Source organism: Cynoglossus semilaevis, chromosome 14 (genome assembly GCF_000523025.1).
Source record: "Cynoglossus semilaevis isolate Cse_v1.0 chromosome 14, Cse_v1.0, whole genome shotgun sequence".
NCBI classification, from domain to species: domain Eukaryota; kingdom Metazoa; phylum Chordata; class Actinopteri; order Pleuronectiformes; family Cynoglossidae; genus Cynoglossus; species Cynoglossus semilaevis.
Genome location: NC_024320.1, coordinates 1,143,606 through 1,157,515, shown reverse-complemented (window position 1 = coordinate 1,157,515; position 13,910 = coordinate 1,143,606). Strand labels below are relative to the sequence as shown.

Genomic DNA, 13,910 nt, shown 5'->3' with positions numbered 1-13,910 from the left:
ACCAGAGGAGTCTGTCGTTCTCTGATTTTGGCACACTGCTTAGGTGAGATGTCGATCAGAGGCTGCACGTTGTTTAACACAGTCCTCCTGCTCAGAGAGAATAAGGCACCTGAGCCTCCGGGAAGTGGCGTATTTCAGGTTCAGAGGACTGGTCTGGAGGCTGAAGTTGGAAGCTTTTCATTTGCAATCATTCCCACAGACCATCAATGTCTCTGCGCCTGCTCTAGAAGATCACGCCGTCTTGTTTTGGCACACAACGATGAGATGGTTGGGAGAAAATGAAATCGACGTGAGGCTGATGGGCACATATGAAAAGAAAATGTATCTAAAAACAACCTGGGTCTTGACGAAAAAGAAAAACCAAAACCTAAAACCTCTCCGATCAAACTGCTGTGAACTCAAAGACATAGGGATGAGTAGGAACCATTGGATCTGCTTCTTATGGAACTGACTGCTGCTGCGTGTGTGTGTGTGTGTGTGTGTGTGTGTGTGTGTGTGTTTGTCAACGGCCCAGCACGTTTCCTCACAGGTTCACCTCTGTTAGGTTCGACCGTCACCTAACACAGACTCTACGACAGGTTCTGGCTGGCGAAGAACGCCTTGGTCCTTCCACAGGTGGGATTGGTGCAGAGCGGACAGCGCAGGGTCAGCTGACGGGAGCAGGGCTCGTTGGACTTTAGGTGGGTCTGGACCAGGTCTGCCAGAGCCTGGACACAAGAGAACAGAAGGGTCTGCCAGAGCCTGGACACAAGAGAACGGAAGGAGCACACAGTTGGTCAACTGAGAGGACTAGGTCTTTGCCGTCTGGACTGTGGACACCAACGGAGAGCGGGTTTCTCTCAGTTCCTGTCCAGCAAGTACAGGTTTCATTTCAAAATACTGAGGCCCCAACACTTCAGCCCGACTCTGCAGACTCATGATGAAGATTTTTTTTTTTTTTTAATCATTTTATTTTCCACAGGCTGGTGTTTGCAGACGGCAGCAGACTGATGCAGCTCAGCCAGAAAGTAAAACCACAGCGAGGAAACCATCCTTCAGTAACTACCAACTAATCATCCTCTGGATATTGATTTATACACTCACTCACTCTCTCCCACACTCACACACACACACACACACACTTGGTGAGAGGCCTCTGAGCACGGCAGGTTTGACCAGAGAGCCAGCCGGGCGCTTCAGTTCTACTGTAGTCAGCTCTAAAGGTTCTCATTGATTCCCACCCCCTCCACCCCTCCATCCCTCTGCCCACCCTTTAATAAACCCAACACACACACATACATAGATACAGAGAAGCAGGAGGTGAGACAGGAGGAGTGGGGTTCTGTGGAGTTAGTGAACTCCGGGAGTAGATGAACCCAATGATGGTTTCCTCACCTGCTCCGACACATTTCCTGTTCCTTCCCCCCCTTTGACCACATGCCTCCTTCACACTTTCCCTCTCTTCATTTCACCTATTTCTACTTTAATTGTCTTCCTTCTTCCACTGAGCCATATTTTACCTTTCATTTTCTTTTATTTAAACCCTAACGTTCCCTCCTCCTGTCTCGGTTTCCATTCTTCTGTCTCGTCTCTCTTCCTTTGCTGCCCTTCAAACTCCTGATTCGAACCGATCTAACGCGTTTAGTGAAAGAAAACCAACCTTCATGAACAGAGGATTCCCGTTCAGTGACTCGGCTCTCCTGATGTTCTCCACTCCACACTGACAACAGAGAAAGCATTTTAAACATGTCAGATGGCATATACATATATACACATATACATATATACATATACACATATATACACATATATATACATATATATATACACATATATATATACACATATATATACACATATATATATATATATATAGTAATACCTTGAGGTACGAGTGTCTCAACATACGAGTATTTCGAGATACGAGCAAGCCATTTTTGCTTGAGATATGAGTAAGGATTTGAGATACAAGCACGCAGACACCGACGCTAGCTGACTCTCTAACTCGTTCACTTCGCGCGTTAGTCGACTTCTGTACGCATCTCCCGCAAGTCTACAGTATTGTGTTTGCGTTATCTACGTGATTTTCTCTCTCTTTTGTGCATTATTTTTCATAATAGTGATGAGTCCTCAGAGAGTAAGTGGTAAGGATGGTAGAAGAGAAGAAGAAACGCATGATGACCATGGAAATAAAGCAGGAAATTGTTGATAAATATGAGCGTGCTGCTGGCTAAAGACAGAATACAAATCGAAAAAAGAAAAAAAAAAAGAAAATAGAGAAGGAAATATAAGCTAAGTCAAGTTAATTCTAAGTTTATGTAAGTTACGTGTAAGGTAAGGTACGACACAGAATCAGGTGTCTTCGTGTGGGCCAACTCTCTTTCCTGCCTCCGTCAGTGAACTTTCTGTCTGTCTCTCTCACCTCCTCCCCCAGCACCTGACTGTACTCGATGTCCAACTCGTGTAACGTCTCGATGTGGTCGGAGGTGAAGGCGATGGGCACCAGCAGGATGTTTTTCTTCCCTCTTTCACACAGACCTTTGATCACCTCGTCCGTCTGAGGGCCAAGCCACGGCATGGGACCAACCTGAAAGGGAGGGGGGGCACGGAACAAGGTCATTTTCCTTTCCTTTTCTTTGGTTCAGTTCAGTTTTTAGTTTGTCTGGGAACTTTTTCTTGACAGTTTCGAGTAACAAGTGTTGAGTGCCGTCGTTCTGCATCTGTCAGTCTGATGAGCTCATTCAGGACTAATTACGATCCTACAGCCTCTGCCGTGACACGTGCTAATGGACTGAAGTCCCTGAATTGGTTATTTGTGGCTGACAGATGGAAAAGTCCAATCAGCGTTTAAACAACTGTGAACATCTGGATTTAAATTTTTTTTTTTAAATAAACTACAAGTGGAGCTGTTGATCGCTACAGTCATGATCTCTGATTATTGAGCTTCCTCAGTTATATAATGCTAATTTTACAACAACAACGGAGAGGAAGCGGAGAGGGAGAACATGTTGAAAAATAAAACACGAACAAGAAGGAGATTAAAAACAAACAGGAATAGGCGAAGAGGCAAAACCAGGCAAAATAATGCATGTTTAAAAAAAAAAAACTATTCGTAAACGCTGCTGTGGCTAAACACGTGCCGGTGGCGCCATCTAGTGGTCAAAGTTTTTAAATCAATGGTTATATAGAAAGGAGGTTTAAAACTTTATTACACAATTATTAATAATATTTTAAATCAATGGTTATATAGAAAGGAAAATTTTATTACACAATTAATAATAAAAAAGAATAAAAACTGGATAAAAAATAAACTACCTATAAAATAAAAATGGTCAGGTTAAGTTATGACTGCAACAGAGGTAATGGAAGCTAATGTATTTTAATGAGGTACAACTGTGATAGTCCATAATATTTGGGTGTGTGTGCATGTGTGTGTGAACCCACCCTGGACTGCCACACCAGTCTGTAGGGGTTACAGTGTCCCAGTCGCTCCATGACTCTCTGAACTGTGGCCCCCACTTCCTGAGGATAAGGGTCTCCTCTGTTGACAACCTGCACAGGTATTTTCATACAAACGTGTTTAAATCACCAGAGTAATAGACAGATGCCGTATTCTAAATGAATGATTTTCAGTTTAGACATTAGTCTGGTACATCATAGCACTGCTATGAACTATGTAGCTGACACTCACAGCCAGGGGGAGCGAGTGAGCCGAGAACAGGATGACCACGTCGTCTCTTTTCTCCGCTGGAAACTTTTGCAGCTCGTTACTGACATGTTCTGCAAAACACTATACATACAAACAAATGTCACAAAGCCGTGCTTGTAAATAACTCTGTTTCAACCATAGACAAGAAATTGCTTGTAAATAACTCTGTTTCAACCATCGACAAGAAATAACTCAATCTGTTATCTCTGACCTGTTTTCATTTCGGTTTTAAGCTTATAATTTCCTAGTTCTCGACATAAGGCTTTTATTGTGAAAGGGCTTCACTGCAGTCGTGGAGTATCGAAAAAAAAATCAGAGAGACAACGAAAGGAGTTAAAATAAACGTTTGTGCTATTAGCAACGTTCCGCAGGGGAACGAGGTTAGCTTTTATTGCTACGGTTGCTATGAATGGTTGTTAATTAAGTTAGCATCATCTTGTAAAAGCTATTGTTAAACATGGTTATACAATAAGGAAAAGTAGTCAAACTTAATATCAAGTTTAACAGACCATTATAATTATGGCACAAGTATATCCCACAGATCGAGTGTGTGCGCGTGCGCAATAGAGGGAGCACACAAACGTGTGCAACACCGCCTCACTGGATGGGAGTAACGTCACAGCTGAATACCTGGAGACGTTAGCAACATCGAGGGTGACGTCGTAAAATAATATTCATATTTATTAGTGGTAGTGAAATAAAATTAGTAACATGGTTGTTATTCACTTCATGTGAGAAGTCTCACACCCCGGCTGTCACTACTTAAAGAATAGATGGGGGTGTTGACCTTACTTTATTCCGCAGGCACTTCCCATGTTTTTGGCCTTGTATACTTTTCACTTACCTAAATTAGCCTTTGTTTTTTGTTCTAGTCTGCCCTGTAGTGGCATGAAAAATATGTGGCCCAAGATAAACTTTACTTCCAACCCTTGTCCTAGTATGTGTGTGTGTGTGTGTATGAAACGTTTCTAACCTCCACCAGCAGAGGGTGTGTCGGCCATCTGTCAATGACACTCCAGCGCATTTTGGGCTTCTCTTCTCTATTGCTGTAGTATCGGTAGATGGCGTTAAGGCTGCTGCCTTCAAAATAAAAGCAAAAAAACACAACAAAACAATTCAAAATTCAGTCTGACATTCAGAAGCATGTTCTATTACAGCAGACACATCATTTAGACCATTAAGGCCTATTTTTGTGCAGTATTTTCACCATGAATTGTCAATTTTAGAGGTCAGTCCAGTCACCTGTGGTGGAGCAGCTGTACTGAGGATACTGCGTGAAGGCCACCGCTCTCTCCACACCGTCCTTTTCCATCTCCTCGATGGCGTCCTCTGTCAGGGGGTTGACGTAGCGGAAACCGATGTAGAACTTGTGAGGAGCTGAAGGCGGCGCCACAGAGAGATGACAAAAACAAAAATAGAACATTACAGTAGGAGTTGATGACAACAAGCACGGTCAGACACAGAGATGTCTTTACAGTGGACCCTCGAGATACGAGCATCTCTACGTATATACAGTAATACTTTGAGATACGAGTGTCCCGAGATACGAGCATGCCTTCGAGACACGAGTACAGAGAATTCCGTGTTGTGTTTGCGTTATCCACGTGATTTTTCTCTCTGTCGATAAATATAATACGTGGTGTCTGCTAAAGAAAGTGTGTCTGTCTCTATAACAATTAAAAACATGTTTTTTCCATTGTTATTAGCACTAATAAGAGAGTTTTTTTTAGAGGGCGAGAACAGATTAATTTGTTTTCTGTTATTTCTTACGGGGAAAAAAATGATTCAAGATACGAGCACTTTAAGAGCTCGGTCCTGGATCGGATTATGTTGAGGTTCCACTGTATTTTGTAATAATGTTTTTTTCTAACATATACACAGGAGATTTTAAGATGTGGTCGCCCTTCAAACCGATGCTCTTATCTCTGAGGTGTGTCCAGGGTGTTTGACAGTCACTCCTTCACACAGTCACTATCTTTACTTCACACACACACACACACACAACAGGGCAGTGTCGCAAGGACACTATGAAACCGAGGTTTAAAACATGAATGGCTTTTAGACCTTTTCATGGTCAAAAATATCACTACAGCAACCTGGAATGTTTGCAGCTACCACTTCAAATAAAGTACAGATCTGGACTTTGTACGGATGTACTTTTCCTAAGAATCTGATGCTCAGAGTTGTGACGGGTCAGTACAGGTCAGCCCACCTGTGTCTGGGCTCATCTCGTCCAGCAGCTTCACCATGCCCTCCCCTTGCATGGACGTCCAGCGTTTGATAGGGGAGCCTCCCCCGATCTTACTGTACTGCTCCTGGATTTTTGGCGTTCGCCGTTTGGCAATGAACGGCCCAAGTTTACTGTGGAGACACACAAAGAAAACTGTGAGGTTAAAACTCGTCATGTCATGACGGTCTATTTTTAATGCGGGTCCATTAGATCAAAATTTAAGTCCAAAAGAATCCCCCAAACACAAGTTAAATGCTCCACCTTGTTGTTAGACATTCCTCTTCAACTGAAACCATGACATTTTAATAACATTTTCACTGAACCAATGTCCATAAAACAGATTTGTTGCTCACTGATCGGCCAAAGAATCTGCTTCACGTCTAGCTTTTTTCAGTAATTTTAAGACACTAAACTTTAGTAAAACTAATATCTAATAATCTATATACTGAAACCATGACATTTTAATAACATTTTCACTGAACCAATGTCCATAAAACAGATTTGTTGCTCACTGATCGGCCAAAGAATCTGCTTCACGTCTAGCTTTTTTCAGTAATTTTAAGACACTAAACTTTAGTAAAACTAATATCTAATAATCTATATACTAAGTAGAAAAATAACATTTAATGTCACTGGTGGAGGCTGTGGTGAACAGACAGCTTTATGTCTAAACTTAAAAAGAAGGGCTCACCAACTAAATTTGTCAGAGGACCAGTTTTTCTGGACAGACACCTTTAAAATTAAATAAAAAAAACATATTTTTGTCTAACATTATTATTTGCCGTTCATATTGTAATCTAGTCGCAGGCCATATTGGATGGTTCAGTGGGCCAGATTCAGCATGTGAGCCGCCACTTGGTAAACACGCCAAAAACGCTTTAAATTGTCAATATGGACTTTGGTAAAGAAGAAAAGCTGGTTCTCTAAACAAAGCCATTTCTTGTTACACCTGTTGTCTTTGTTCCCCTTATGTTATTGTACAATACATGTGACCACATGTCACATGTCGTGTGTGTAGGGGGAGAAGGAAGTGCACGTACTTTTGCACTGGGAGTTTCATCAGGTCAGTGTCCAAGAAAAGCCGCAGCAGGAAGTCGTGGACGTCTTCCAGCTTTTCCGGTCCTCCCATGTTCAACATGAGGATTCCAGTCTTGGGTTTCCTACGGACACCGCAGAGTTTCAACAATTTACACCAAACTACCACAACAGAAGCTCAACTCATCGCACAGGTGTCGTGCTGATTCGAGAACTGGATAATGCCTCTGTGCCTGCACATGATGCTACTACACTTCTGCAGTAGGTTTTAAGTATAATGTCGCTCCTGTGCGGAACCAAAACAACACTTGATCATCTGCAAAAGGTGAATTCTACATCAAAGAATTTAAATTAACCAGAAATACTTCAAGCTTGTTTTAATGTCCTTGTGGCTGCACAGGTAAACAGCAGATGTGCAAGCATCGCAATGGTGACGTGACACATTCGTTTTTTACACCAGTTTATAGAACATGGTTTTCAAAGTGTATCATGTGGGACAACAAGAAAAGAGGGGGGGGGGAGGGAACACAGGTCAGCTACAGACTATCATAGGCTTTATCTGAAATACTAAAATCAACTTACTTCCCTAGTGAAAAATAATTTTATATAATATAAAGGACAATTATATTCATAACAAACTGCAGTAGACTTGTAACTGTGAGACAAAGGACCACATTTTCAGAACATTTCAGTATTGACTGGGTCATTGTTACCATAGCCGCTGTCAGACACAGATGACTAACAAGTGGCTATGTATGGCTGTGTGTGTGTGTGTGTGTGGCAGGTCTCTGTATCACTCTACTTGTGGGGACATTTTTTTATAACATTTGTTTGTTTTGGTATTTTGTGGATAAATATTTAGTTTGGAGTTATAATTATTATTAATGTGTGTGTGTTACCTGTTCTCCTGCGTCTCTGGTGTTGCAGTGTGAGCCAACGCAGCAGCAGTAGAGTGTCTCCTAACACTCAGGTGAACACTGCTCCTGGCAACTGAAGCAACAGAAGAAGAAGAAGAAAATCCATTGACTTAAACTGAACTGATTTGTTAACAGGTGAAAAAGAAGTTTAAGTTTAAAAAAAATCTGATTTGTTAACAGGTGAAAAAGAAGTAAGTTTAAAAAAAATAATGGTAAAAACACAATGCTGAATGGATAAATAGCAGTTCTTTTTCTGGCAGGCTGCTTTCCTTTCACATCTTTTTTAAAATTGTTTTATTTTAATATAAATAACACTTTTGTAATAGTATTATATTTATATGTTTTTTTATCAATGGTGGGATTATTGGACATGCAGTGGATGCCACTCTGAATGTGTTTTTTAAAAAGATTATCCTATTTATCTCACAAATAAATTAACACATTTAAATAGCTAATAATTATTATACTGTACTACAAAATCAATTCTCATTGTGTTCAAACTGTTTTAACCATATGTATATTTTTAATTACATTTTTACTTTCTTACTTTTTTGTTTCCCTTTTGGGTATTTACCTGCCGACTCTATTGATTAATTGTTATTTAAGTAATCACCAACGATTAAGTTTAAATACGACTTATTTCAAATGACTCAATGACCCGTATCATTTTGTGCTCATCTTCACAAGGTTTCCATTACTTTGCCTGCAGTGTTGCCTAACGCCACTAGAGGGCTTCTACTGCCATTATGCAAGTTCACAGTGCTGGAATTGTGTAACTATTGTATGACAATATTTGAGACTTGCGTACTTCTGTTTCAGAGACTGTCGCCGGACGCCAGACGTACTAATGGAAACTTTTCTTGTCACTACAAGTCGCACTAGTTTAAGTCATTTGCGTAACGCTACTAGGTTTGTCACTAAACGAGTCGTGTTGGAATAATAGTAAAAGCGCCGATGTAAGAGCATGGCAGTAAACGGAAACTGTGTTGTGTGGGCACAAAATAAAAGCACGGTAACTTTAGGATCTTTCCATTTTTGTTGCGACTCGTCGAAACAACGGCCGTATACAATGCATTCACAATTTTTTTTGGTCAAGTAAATTAAAATGTGGTTCACACTTGACAAGTACAATGCCATCATTTTATACGAATAACATAAACGTTATGTGAAAACCTATGTGAAAAAACCTCAACGGAAAACAATACATGGACATGAAATCTAATTTTACAACACTTTATGAAACAACCCAATGTCAGAAGTACAACATTGTATTTACAGCCTTGGCACTCCATATCATTTCAAAAACTGCAACCAAACTACGTCACTGACTCTGTGACGCTGTTTTGACTAAAACGTGCATTTAAATGTCCACTTGTGCAGCTTTGTCGACGCTTACTTTAGCCAATCACACCACTTACATTGAATCAAGCGACTGGCGCTGCCCAGCACTGCCATGCCGCAAATGTCTTCTTCCCAAGACAAACAAATGTCCCCGCTTCCTGATACAAGATGTGGCTCGTCACTCTGTCTGTTGCTGGATCTTTAGCGTTACTCTGTCCTCAATGAATGACGCCTTTACTGCTCATTAGTGCCCGACACACTCTTATAAGCACAACCGACTGCCCTCACACACTTCCGTCAAGTTTGACCCTGGTCGAAGAAACACTTCCGGTATCACTTTTCAATTTAAAACATATAAATTACATAAGAATTACCTAAAAGTCTTGAAACCTTAATTAGAAATTGTTCGTCTTTTAATTTTAACATGTGACAAGCGCTTCTTTTATATTTTGATATGCCACGATTATTGTTACTTTAATGTGTTGTTTTTACATTTACTTTACTTTACTTTAATTTGATTGTACGTTTACTAAGTGCAAAATACGCCCGCATGGCTGTGGTCTCAGTGTTAAAGAATAAGACTTAATAAGGTATACAAAAAAATGTATTGTTTATGTTTGTTTAAATAAAAAACATCTACGAGCAGTCATGGTTCCTCGATGTAGACACGTATTTATTTTATTGTGAAACTTTGTAGCCGGTCTGACTTTACCGCAGTCCCGGCAGCTTGGTGAGGAGTCGTTCTGCTGTCATTGCGTCATGACTACGACAGCCACGCCCCCTCTCGTGCCAAGTGTGTTGAGCTGTTTTTATAGACGACTCACTGACGAACAGAAGTGCACGTGAAAAGTCGACTCTATTCGTGTCGGGTTCACACAAAGTTTGCAGTTTAACTGCGGTCTTGCCGTATGAGTCATCGTAACTAAAGTGAAATAATGGATCCTAGATACAAAAGAAAGAATTACACCTTAAAATACACCTAAGAAAGCTGTTATCAATCAGCTACTCCTGCATACCTTCATGTAAAAAAGATGTTCATATTCTTTATGGACTTTGGTGTGGGAGACGACAGATTTCCATAAACACCACTTGAAGTTTTCTGTCAAATAAAGTGTGTAATAGCAACCAATTCAAACCAAAATACTGTGTATTAAAGTGTGGGGGGTAGGATTAACAAGAATGTATCCCGTCTTCCTGGACAACTATTTTTTTGAAGTCATGCGTGTGTGCCTGTAGTGACACCTATTGGTCATGAGGGTACTTGCATCATTTTGAAAGTGAACGTGAACTAGTCATTGTGCCACAGCACATCACCTGGGTACTTGCATCATTTTGAAAGTGAACTAGTCATTGTTCCATGAATTCTTTGCGATTTTTTTTCACCTCACACAACGAAATTTGACCTCTGCTTTTATATGAATTCTTTGCGATTTTTTTAAAAATATAGCATGTTTTTAAATCACTTTTTGTTTTCCCAAAATCTATCGATATCTCAAGACATTGAAAAGAATGGAAGTATTGTTGTATTTAAAAAGATGTGAAATCAGTTTTACTCATGATCCATTTATTGAGAGGCCATATTTTGCATGAAAAGGCAGAACAGACAGACATGACACCCCGAGTCACTTTCTACAACCATCTACGACACGTCAGTGATCACGTGGAAAGTGCACAAAAGCTTGGCTGTGATTTTTATTTTTTTAATAAAAAAAAAATAAAAATAAAGCCTCCAAGTGGATGGAAGGAGGTAAAAAATAAGCAGCAGGAGAACGTAGCAGCAGAGCGAGTTTATTTTCTGCTCACGCTTCTGGAATTTTGTTCAGTTTCACAGTTCTTTTTTTTTGTTTAAGGTTTTTATTTCATTTTTTAACATGATTTGACTCAAGTCGTGAGTTGTTGATCAAACTGATGCAGATTTTTTTTTAACACACCCTCAGTGGACAGATGTCAGTAAAAGAGTATATTGATCCAAGACAGTATTTAGCAGAGCTGGATACACGTGTGAGACATTTACTACGTTGTCCAGTTAAAGACAATTTAAAACTTTTAAGAGTAATGTTTTAAGTGACGACAGTCAACCATCAAGCATTATCTGTAGCAGTGAAAAAAAAAGAAAGATTTATTTTGTTTTTTATGTTGTGAGTTCTGACCCACATGCTCTAACTGTAAATGCAGATAGATGTGTGTGTGTGTGTGTGTTTGTTCATGGTCGGCAGCGCTGGATGAACCGTGGGTAAAGACAGACGTCTCTGATGTGATGTCTGTTTAGCAGCCAGGTGAGGAAACGCTCCAGACCCAGACCATAACCACCGTGAGGACACGTGCCGTACTTTCTCTGAAGAAGGACAAAAGGGGGGAGGAGGGCAGAGAAAGAGGGAGGCAGAGAGAGGAAAAACAAATAATGATCTCTAGTCTATTGCAAACAATTCTCAAACAGTGGTTTTTAGGCCAAAGTGAAAATAATATTTTGTCTTTGACACACACTGTAAACAACTAAGGTACCCCCCATATTTATACAGGCGAACCTAGTTCACGAGTGTTACCAGACATTGAGCAACAGACATTCAAAATAGTAAATAACAATATTTACAAGACCAGGGTTCTCAAACCTTGGACCTGAGGACCTCTTATGGCCCACAGACCTACGACATTTGCCCCAAGATGTTTTAGAGTTTTGTTTCCAAAGGTCCTGTTACACAAAAACTACTGTTTCTAATAGTTATATGGGGTTTTTTTGTATATAAAAAAAAACAGTGATGTGACCGGTGCGTCCCTGCAGTGGCACTCTGAGACCTCTGCATCAGACCCAAACAGGTCACTGATATCTATGTCACAGCCTGGAGACAGCAGGTCCTCTTGTTCCGTACCTGGTCAGTGTACCAGTAGTAGGGCGTGGGGTCGATTTCCTCCCTCTTGTATCCCTCCAGCAGCTCCTCTGAGTCCCAGATACGCATCGAACCTCCAACGATCTCACCCACGTTCGGCATCAGCACATCCACCTGAAATGTCAGGGACAGATGTCAGAGTTTTTCCAAAGTCTGTGAAGGTGGAAGCGAGCGACAGTGCTGTACTTCCTGTCTGCGACACAGACCGACTCGGTGAGGCGTCTGTCCTCAGGGCAGCGCTGCATGTAGAAGGATTTGATCTCGGCAGGGAATCGACAGAGAAGGATGGTCTCATTGATGGTGTCGGTCATCAGCCTCTCCGGAGCCTCGGGAATGTCCTGAACCAGAGACAGACATGGTCGGAAACCTCACAGTTAAAGCAGTAACACCAGTGGGAGAGTGCTGCACTCTAGTGGCAAAAAGGTAAAATGGTGTTTTTCCTTAAGTTAAAACCCCATACCACCTCCATTTTTAAACAATAACAGGCTATTAACTAAACTGCGATTAGACCAGATCTGGGCAAACTTTGGCCCGTGACCCAGATACGACACCCTGGGCTTTCTAAACCCGCCACCTAAACAATGGTACAAGGTATGGTAAAGACTGACATCAATCCTTCTGTTACATGGATTCCAAACTAATCGGCTGTAATTCCTGTTAATGCCACTGGATGGCATTGTGCAAAATTATCTTTGAAAGCTTTGGTTTGTGAATAAAAAAAAATGAATGAAAAAGATGAATTCTGAAAGCACACACAAACTTTGAGATTTCCAGGCAGGAGCAGTTGTGATTTTCAGTTTGACATTATGTTAATGTACCTCAAATAGCCATTCCAGTTTTTTTTTTTAAAGTAAAAATCTGGTTTCCGTGCATTGCAGTAGAGGGAGCCCAAGTACCACAAGTGACACAGAACACAGTTGGAGTGCTACAGTTTGCTTTTCAAGTCCAGTCTAGAGTCTGGTTAATGTGTTTGACCACTTAAGGTTTTTTTTTTTTATCAATAAAGAATCTGTTGTCATATTCTGGCCCCACCTCTCCAAACTCATAGTAAGTGCCGTCGTCCTTCTTGATGTCATGTTCTTTGAGCCACACGATGGCCTCGCTGTAGTTCATCCTCCTAAATGGCCTCTTTGGTGGTTTAAAGTCCTGAGAATAAAAAAAAACGGAATTTAAGAAGATATTCACAAATGAGTCTGTGACTTCTTCACTTTGCACCAAGGGCAGCAACAAACCGGGTTGATGTCGTAGAGCAGCTGAGCGGCAGGAGATTTGAGCACACGGTCGACGACGTCACACACCAGGTCCTCCAGTCTGTTCAGCAGATCCTCAAATGTGATGAAGGGACACTCGGCCTCGATGTGAGTGTATCTGAAAACAAAAAAAGTCTGTCTATGTTAGTGTTGGTCCTTCAAGGCAGGAAACACCTCAAGTAATACATCCACGGCTTTGGATTGTACCAGAACAGGGCACTGCAGTGTCATGTCGTCTGTTCAGTCTTTTAGAGAGATAAAACTGGCATTTTTAATTCAAGGAGCCATAATAGCTATTTACTGCTACCTCAATTTGATACGTTTGAACTTTAAAGGTAAATTTAAGTCACAAAATAAGTAGTGGTAAGAAAATTGTATTTAATTAATGAGCTCAGGTAACTGTACCAGGAGTGTTGTAGCTAATGTTAGCTCTGGTGTTTGTACCAGGATTGTTGTAGCTAATGTTAGCTCTGGTGTCTGTACCAGGATTGTTGTAGCTAATGTTAGCTCTGGTGTCTGTACCAGGATTGTTGTAGCTAATGTTAGCTCTGGTGTCTGTACCAG

The 13,910-nt window shown here is 40.9% G+C and overlaps 3 protein-coding genes across 3 annotated transcripts in view; all 3 read right to left on the bottom strand.

The window, feature by feature from the left end:
* Positions 1 to 13,910, bottom strand: part of LOC103389085 (ephrin-A5-like) — a 1,154,841-nt gene that overhangs the window by 730,598 nt on the left and 410,333 nt on the right. The window lies entirely within an intron of this gene.
* Positions 7 to 9,515, bottom strand: fech (ferrochelatase). The gene is made up of 11 exons (XM_008324317.3): positions 9,289 to 9,515; positions 7,853 to 7,943; positions 6,959 to 7,078; positions 5,901 to 6,049; positions 4,931 to 5,065; positions 4,662 to 4,768; positions 3,671 to 3,769; positions 3,424 to 3,531; positions 2,402 to 2,566; positions 1,640 to 1,699; positions 7 to 707 (listed from the first exon to the last, which is right to left on the bottom strand). The coding sequence occupies exons 1-11, from the start codon at positions 9,323 to 9,325 to the stop codon at positions 570 to 572; spliced, it is 1,209 nt and encodes a 402-aa protein (XP_008322539.1). The 5' UTR covers positions 9,326 to 9,515; the 3' UTR covers positions 7 to 569.
* nars1 (asparaginyl-tRNA synthetase 1) overlaps positions 10,759 to 13,910 on the bottom strand; it is a 7,795-nt gene continuing 4,643 nt past the window's right edge. Inside the window, exons 11-15 of the mRNA XM_025062548.1 lie at positions 13,329 to 13,464; positions 13,129 to 13,242; positions 12,303 to 12,434; positions 12,079 to 12,210; positions 10,759 to 11,546 (exon numbers count right to left, since the gene is read on the bottom strand). Coding sequence (XP_024918316.1) covers positions 11,415 to 11,546; positions 12,079 to 12,210; positions 12,303 to 12,434; positions 13,129 to 13,242; positions 13,329 to 13,464 — 646 coding nt within the window. The 3' untranslated portion in view covers positions 10,759 to 11,414. The remainder of the gene's footprint in view (positions 11,547 to 12,078; positions 12,211 to 12,302; positions 12,435 to 13,128; positions 13,243 to 13,328; positions 13,465 to 13,910) is intronic.